Source organism: Limulus polyphemus, unplaced genomic scaffold (assembly GCF_000517525.1).
Source record: "Limulus polyphemus unplaced genomic scaffold, Limulus_polyphemus-2.1.2 Scaffold12970, whole genome shotgun sequence".
NCBI lineage: Eukaryota > Metazoa > Arthropoda > Merostomata > Xiphosura > Limulidae > Limulus > Limulus polyphemus.
This window is the reverse complement of record NW_013678580.1, coordinates 1-8,965: the sequence shown is the minus strand read 5'-3', so window position 1 is coordinate 8,965 and position 8,965 is coordinate 1. Positions and strand designations below refer to the sequence as shown.

General features: G+C 32.4%; 1 protein-coding gene across 1 annotated transcript; it reads right to left on the bottom strand.

Moving 5' to 3' along the window:
- Positions 1–1,269: 1,269 nt before the first annotated feature.
- Positions 1,270–8,845, bottom strand: LOC106477141 (collagen alpha-1(VIII) chain-like; the record flags this gene model as incomplete). Its single annotated transcript, XM_013937732.1, has 7 exons — positions 1,270–1,324; positions 3,748–3,894; positions 4,741–4,773; positions 6,883–6,933; positions 8,064–8,090; positions 8,358–8,420; positions 8,792–8,845. Coding segments are annotated over 7 exons (430 nt in total), but the record flags the coding sequence as incomplete, so codon positions are not given.
- Positions 8,846–8,965: the final 120 nt, after the last annotated feature.

Here is an 8,965-nt window from a genome sequence, read left to right as displayed (position 1 = left end):
TAAATACAAACTATTACATAGTATAAGACAGGAATTGGCAACCCAAGTACAAACTATTACATGGTATAAGACAGGAGTCAGTAACCCAAATACAAACTATTACATGGTATAAGACACGATTTGGCAACCTAAATACAAACTATTACATAGTATAAGACAGGAATTGGCAACCCAAGTACAAACTATTACATGGTATAAGACAGGAGTCAGTAACCCAAATACAAACTATTACATGGTATAAGACAGGATTTGGCAACCTAAATACAAACTATTACATGGTATAAGACAGGATTTGGCAACCTAAATACAAACTATTACATAGTATAAGACAAGATTTGGCAACCCAAGTACAAACTATTACATAGTATAAGACAGGAATTGACAACCCAAGTACAAACTATTACATGGTATAAGACAGGAGTGAGTAACCCAAATACAAACTATTACATGGTATAAGACAGGATTTGGCAACCCAAATAACAACAGCCATTTTATTTCAAATTCAAAAGGCAAGATACTAAGAGCCACATGTATCCTCTGTTTCAGTGGGGTACAATCGATCATTGTCGGGAGCTGTACATGCATTGTTAAATAGCTCCATACAGCTCAGGAGCTGTACGTGCATTGTTAAATAGCTCCATACAGCTCCGGAGCCACAGGTTGCTAAAAATAGTTCTCAGTGTAAAAAGAAAAGCTACATAAAGAAATTGATAAATACAACTAGATTTTAACAATTGGGTCACACACTAAAAATTGTTGTGTGAGAATATAAGAGCTGGTTTTTCTTATATCTCATATTTTTATGTCTACATCCAAATACTTTAAAACTATGGTTTATAAGATATTTAAAATCTATTTCTTTATATGATAATCATTATTATTAGTACTTTTACTTAAACTCTTATCAAAAAAGTGGTAATAACATAGTTTTAACAGTATCAAAAAATGCAAAACATTATAATTTGTAAATAATAAAAATGCTAGCCCTAACGTAACTAGACCTTTATTTCAGAAAACAAATCTGGATATATTGAATGGATGGATGATATGTATGATGCAAAGACTGACATCACCAGAACTTGAAAGATAAAAGTTTGGATAGCAACATGTTCCAAAGTAATAGAATTCACTCTGCCCTCTAGACCTGGTGAGTTTTAGACACTTTTATATTAAATATGTAAAATTTGTTACACAGTACTGCTATAGTACAATGTATAAACTGTTTAATAACGTCAAATTGTAAAATGAAAAAGAAGAGAAACTTCCTACCTTGCAGCATTGAGGTACAAAGTTCTTTTATTTCTTCTTCTCTAATTCCTCTCCCCTGAACAAATTACAAATTATAATTCAACATCATAAACTAAAAAAAAACATAATGTGGAAAAACTTGTAATTTTACTTTAGTAGTTAATTTTAGGTTAAATTCCTAAAACCAGTTAGTGGGAAAACAAAATCCTAACTGATAAACTAAACTCATCAGTTAACAGGGGTGAAAGATATGTATAAAGACTAATTATTATGTATGTCAATGCTACAGTTTTTACTTTGATTTGATCAACTGTTCATTGAACCATCTTGCAAGTTTTCTTGTAATAATATGGTTTGGTAAGCTTATTAAACTCAAACATAAAGGACTTACTTGTTGAACCTGAGTTCAATCATTTGCTGAATTGTTACACATAACATCAGAAACTTAAGCATTTTTGGTTTTTTTAAATCTGTATGTTTCCTTCATATCAGTTGAACGTTGATATATTTTAAAATGGGAATCCCACTATGATTATAACTTTTAGGAATTAATAACACAAATGATGAACTGTTGTCACTAATGCATCATGATGTTGAATCCTTTTTATTATAACTTTTAAGTACAAATAAGATGAATGATAGATCTTGATATTGATACCTTTTCAAATTGATAGCTTGAGCATTTTGAACCTGATGAACACGTTATCTTAAAGGCCACATTCATAACATAACCATCCCTAACTACTAATTAGGGTAACCATTCAACAGCACTTACACCACTTCTCATAAATTAACTGTCACAGCTGAAAGAGTAGTGTGTGTTCATCTGCATGTTGTGACTCAAAACTGAACCTTTCTGATCTGCAGCCTAGCATGCCATTCATTTTAAGTATTAACATAAAAGATAATTTGAACCTATTGTTTTCATTCAGCCATCTCCATCTCTTTTCATTTTAACTAACATAAAAGATAATTTGTGGTGAGGCACACACCAGTATGGTCTGATCTCACTCTAACCAAACTACACTTCTTGGTTTGCCAACAACTTGTATGCGGGTGCTTGGTTAGTCATGTAAAAAATTCTACCCATCCTTGCAACACTTGGGGTTCTTTTCCTTTACCCCTCTTCCTTTCAGCCAAAGAGTATACACTAGTCAAGATGAGATGCAATCTACCATGGGTCTCCCCCTATAGAACCTCTGCCACTGGGTGTTACACTCCATGGGCTTTCCCTTCAAGCATGGGTGTGCCCTTATAGAACCTCTCCCACTGGGTGTTACACTCCATGGGCTTTCCCTTCAAGCATAGGTGTGCCTCTATAGAACCTCTGCCACTGGGTGTCACACTCCATGGGCTTTCCCTTTCAAGCATGGGTGTGCCCCTGCAGAACCTCTGCCACTGGGTGTTACACTCCATGGGCTTTCCCTTCAAGCATAGATGTGCCTCTATAGAACCTCTGCCACTGGGTGTCACACTCAATGGGCTTTCCCTTCAAGCATGGGTGTGCCCCTGCAGAACCTCTGCCATTCGGTGTCACACTCCATGGGCTTTCTCTTCAAGCACTTTTGGAAGGGAGCTCATTCTCCCCCTGCACTTTCTTCATGCCTCGTCAAAGAATGAAGTTTTTTCAAGTGTTTAAGGTCAGTGACTGTGCAAGGAAATTGCATCAACCTCCTATTGGTGAAGGGCTATTGTCATATGTCATCATACAGTTCATGTTAAGCACGTGATTTTTAGGTGTGAGAGAGTTCAAGGCTATTGACATGCAAGTCTCATAGTCAGATGCACGAGGTATCGAGCTATTCTGTGTGAATACATTTTCAGGTAAGGATAATTTTAACTTTGTGGCTAAAAACCTGTCATACATTTTGTCAGTCTATTAGCTACTTTTCTTAGCTGAATAACCAACAACCGACTTGATGTTCAGTTATATCTGGGATTTAATATGTCCTGTTTTTATCAAGTGAAACAATGACATTAAATAAAAAGAAATTGTTAATTTCAATAGATTAGTCATTTTTTGTTGAAACAAATGTAAATTAACGATATAGCATACATATTTCTAACCCTACAAGCAGGCATATGTGACTAACATGATTACGTATTGCCCCCAGTTTTTTATTGCTATTGACCATTCAATTTTTACACATCTAAGATTGTAAAACTTTTTTAACATAGGTAGTGTCACTACTAACATGTACTCCCCACCCTCACCCCAAATTCTGAAGTCCCTCTATAAATATGAATTAAAGACTTGTATATAATTATCAGGTAAACTTGTTTCAACTTTACATTCAATGGTCATGCTTAACATAGCAAATAAAGTGTCTCCCCCCCCCTCTCCAAAAATGAGAATTTGTTTTGTCTCCCACATTTGTTTGTAACGAAACATTGTATACCCAGTGATATAAATGTTAACTGGCTGAAGTTTTGGTATTTCTCTGTCAGCTGCGTATTGAATGCACAATGAAGGATAACAATAAAACAAATATCACCTACTGGAAGACCAGGAAGTCCTGGTATTCCTGGTTGACCTCTTCTTCCAGGTGTTCCAGGTATTCCTGGGGGCCCTCTGGCTCCAGGTATTCCAACAGGACCAGGCAGACCCGGTGGCCCTTGATTTCCAGGGGCACCCCGTTCACCAGGCTTCATGCCAAAAATAAACAATTTACGTGTAAATTTGAAAGAAAATTAACACTAAAGAGAGCATTTCCTAATTATCAAACTAATTTAAGAAATTAGGAATTTTAACATTTTATAAACACCAGTGCAAATACTAACTATATTTTGATGACAGAAACATGTATTAAAGTCCTAATTGTACCAGTGAAAGTGCCAAAGGCTGGACATAAAAAAAACTTGATTAGTTGAATTGTTTGTTTCAAGTTTTTTAGGCATGTTAGCTGCTTCATCTGTTTCTTAGATTAAAATTATCACTGGAATAAAATTGAATTACCATAAGCTTACTTCACAGTTCAATACCATGATATTAATTCAATAACTTTAGAATAAAGATAAATAACAAGCATTTTATAAAGAGTGAATAATTTGAAGTAATTATGAAGTTTCATTATTCGGATAAAAGTAAGGGATAAAAAACTGAATGTTATAAACACTTGATTTTTTTCATTAACTTATAAACATTTCAATTAAAACAATAAAAAAAGAGCTTATAAACCATAAACTATGTACCATTATTTCTCTGTTTTATTAAACAAATCATCACTAAATAGATTCAATGCAAGTTTAAACAATAACAATAAAAACTTGTTTCTTAACAAAAAAACATTTGACATTTAAAAAGACTGAGTGAAAACAATGACAAATAATTACAATAGCAGATTTTACAGAAGAGGATGTTTAGCCAAAATATATGTGAAAAAAAATAGCATTTGTTGTGTTTGAATTTCTTTAATACACTCCAAAATATTACTGTTCATTATATATATATATATATTCCAGATTTAACAATTAGATAGATAAGAAACTCACCAATCCTGGCCAACCTGTACGACCCATGGAACCCTAGAGGAAGAAACACATTAAATATAAAACTAAAAATATATAATACTGAATAAGAATTATTTAAGCTTGCAATATGATGGGTTTTTTAAATTGTTACTAGGGTTCTGTAATTATTAAATTTGGTTTACGTTTTTCGAAACTGTTTACGAGATATTATTTGGTTCTGTAATTATTAAATTTGGTTTACATTCTTTGGAATTGTTTACAGTATATTTGGTTCTGTAATTATTCAATTTAGTTTACATTCTTTGGAATTGTTTACAGTATATTATTTGGTTCTTGTAATTATTCAGTTTAGTTTACATTCTTTGGAATTGTTTACAGTATATTATTTGGTTCTGTAATTATTCAGTTTAGTTTACATTCTTTGGAATTGTTTACAGTATATTATTTGGTTCTGTAATTATTCAGTTTGGTTTACATTCCTTAGAACTGTTTATGGCAGCATTTTCGCAACTTTAAATAGAGGCACACTCCCCTAATTCAGCAAAGTTTCCCTTGCACCTACCTTCACATAGAAATAATTTTCTCAAATGATAACAGCAAAATCATCATTTTTCTGTACCTGTTTTTAATAATTTTTTAAAAATAAAACGTAAGAGCAAAATAGCTTGGAGAGCAAAGTGACAGTTTTATTAGGTTATCTTTGTCTCCAACCTCTTCTGTTTCTTTTGGGCTCTCCAGCAAAAAAGGCTATGTCCCCCCCCTCCAGCCACCAGTATGCACCCCCCCCCCCCGCACACACATAGGGTTATTGAGTTTTTGTATTATTCTATTTGATTTACTTTTGTTGAAACTTTAACAGTAATTTCTGTAATGTTCTATACTTTTTTGTGCTGTCTGTTTATACAATGTTTATAATCACAGACTGCAGCACAGACATAAATGTTTGTCCAGTTCTAAATATCAGCTGTCCATGAAATATGTTAGTATAGTCAACTTTGTCTACATTATTCATAAAATGTAATGAAACAAACGTGTTATGTTAGCCAAGTATCTATTCATCAGAGAAAGCTAATGCTTACTCTTTAGGACTTCATGACAAAAACTGAAAAACATTAAATATATATATATATTTGAACTACAGTCAGATATTTGCTAAACCTACTTATATTTGTTGCCATCTACTCTTTCAATATTTGTGGGTGATAGAGACAAGCCTTTTTATAATGTGTTTTTAAATGATTTTGTATAGAGACAAGCCTTTTTATAATGTGTTTTTAAATGATTTTGTATAGAGACAAGCCTTTTTATAATGTGTTTTTAAATGATTTTGTATAGAGACAAGCCTTTTTATAATGTGTTTTTAAATGATTTTGTATAGAGACAAGCCTTTTTATAATGTGTTTTTAAATGATTTTGTATAGAGACAAGCCTTTTTATAATGTGTTTTTAAATGATTTTGTACATTGAATAATGAAGGAGTTAAGAACTGCCTCAAGTTGATTTTCATGCTGCTAATGTAGCCATCAGGATGTATAATTTTTAGTTTACAATCTGTTCTTTAATGATGCTGTAAACATCAAGGCATATATTGTTTTGGTTTATAACCTGTTCTTTAATACTGATGCAGTAAGTTAGATATCTTTAAAACCAAATCAGGAATTTTTCTTCTGAAGGCTTAAAAATGTAACGATTGTTAGCGAAAAACTATGAACTTGGAATTGTTCTTATGAATGTGGCATACTTAGTTAAAGTTAAGAAACTGGAATGTTTCTGATAAGTACATTATTAAGGAAAAAAACTAAAACCCTGGGTTTTTTCTTATATATGCATTTTAAAATAAAACCATTAATTTGGACTTCTTAGTTATATAGAAGGTTGATTAGAACGTATATTGTTTATAGTTGGAAATATTAACTTTAACTAAACATTTTTAATTTGTCTATAGACAAGGTTAATTGTAGAGATTTCTCTTGTTTTGTATACAAAATTAATATTTAAAAAAAATATATGAACATTTTTATTAAAAAAGTGATTTTAAAATTTTACATATCTGGATTTTTGTAAAACACTTGTTAAGTGTACTTTCAGTATTTGAAACGGTGAAATAACTAAGCATGGTCAACATTCTGTATGTATGTGTAATCTAATACGTAATGTACTCACCTTTGGACCCTGCATGCTGCTCTGCTCATCAAACTCAACTCCACTGTTACCCTAAAATAAAAGTAATCGTTTAGTGCTTTCTGTTTTCTTCAGTAAAACAAGAGAGAGAGAAATATTTATACTAAACGTTAAATCTGGGACAACTTTTTTGGAGTTAGAATATCTCAGAACCTAAACAGGGAATGTTTGTTGGGTTTAGAAAATATCAAAACTTGAATTGGGAAACTTTATTAAGCATCATTAAAATTTAGTAATACAGCACATACTTTCAAAATTCATGAAAGTTAATATTTTCCTAAACTGTATTTCCAATAGGTACTTATCTCCTTCCCACAAAAGGCTTTCTTGACTTATACTGCCCTTTACTGGCATGGTTTTCCTTTGGGTGCTTCCTAAAGGGGGTCATCTTCTCACTGACCCTCCATCACATCAGTTCAATGTGGGATCTTAGCTTTTTATGAGGAGAGGTAAGACATTGTATCGAAAGTTAGCATTTTCCTAAACTGAAAATGTATTTCCAAGAGATACTTCCCTTCCCTCACATTTCTCACCTGTCCTCTCCACTTCAGGTGTGGTTTGGTGTGATCTGACCAATCTCTAAATGGTTAACAGCTGCAAGATTAGAGAAATTACGATAGGGGTAATGTCACACTCCTATTGGTGGAGGGTTGCTACATAATGATTTGCATGTTAGTATGCAGATATCTCATGTTAACATATGAAAACTTGTGCCAGTAGAGGGCAGTATAACTCAAGAAAGCTTTTTGTGACAGAAGGTAAGATATTGTATCAGAATAACAAAACACTGACTGTAGCTCACAAAGCACCATCATTAAACTTTACTACTACAGTACATACTGTCAGGATACATTAAATAACAAAACACTGACTGTAGCTCACAAAGAACCATCATTGAACTTTACTACTGCAGTACATACTGTCAGGATAATTAAATAACAAAACACTGACTGTAGTTCACAAAGAACCATCATTAAACTTTACTACTACAGTACATACTGTCAGGATACATTAAGTAACAAAACATTGACTGTAGTTCACAAAGAACTACATTAAGGAGTCATTAAGTAAAAAAAGTGTTAACTACATGTTTGTTTGTATGGTTCTCCATGTCGGGTATATATATTGATTGCAATATTTAAATAATACATTTTGCTAAATACCTTTTGTCCTGGTGGCCCTGGTGGTCCCTAAGGTGGTAAAGCAACATAAGTATTAGTATTTATCATAAACTAACCTCACATTTAAAATGTTTAAATCATGAAAAGATATAGAACAGTAACATATTCACTTGAAGTATCAAGAAGAGAATTTAGTTTAATAAAACAAACATTACGTTCTTGCCATAAGTTACTAAATCTTTACAAGGAAACATTATCGCAGTAGATACTGTTGAGGTCTTATAAATTTCTGACTGTACTTTTCTAACATTACTTATAACATGGCCATGCACTTACAGGCTTTCCATCATTCCCATTATGTCCTGGACGTCCTGGAGGTCCTGCAGGTCCAGTTACACCCTTTAGTAGTAATTATTAGAATACTTTCTCTGACCATCCAATATGACACATTATCACACAGAAAAAACTTGTCACTAGCTATTATGAACTATTCCAATATGATATTGTTGATTATAATTTAACCAGAGAAAACAAGATTAAACTGAGACATAGAAATAACAATTATATTTAATGAAAAGGGTTAGAAATTTTAATTATATATTTTTTTTTAGATTGGCTAGAAAATAACAATGTATGAAAAGGAATATTGTAAATTAAAAAAATTAAAAGTTTGAAATATTTGCAAATTAAACAGATAACTTATTTATAGTAATAGGTGGCTATTCGTGTATTGAGAACATTTATCAAAAGAAACTGGATTATTAATATACCTGAATACCAGGTAATCCTGGTGGACCATCCTGTCCTGGGGAACCTCTATCTCCCTGTAAAGTGAAAGCTAAGTCTTAAAATTATTAACACACTAGATAAAACCAGTTGACAGCTAAGCCGATCATGATATGACTAAATCAGAGTACCATATCTACCATGACTAAATCAGAGTA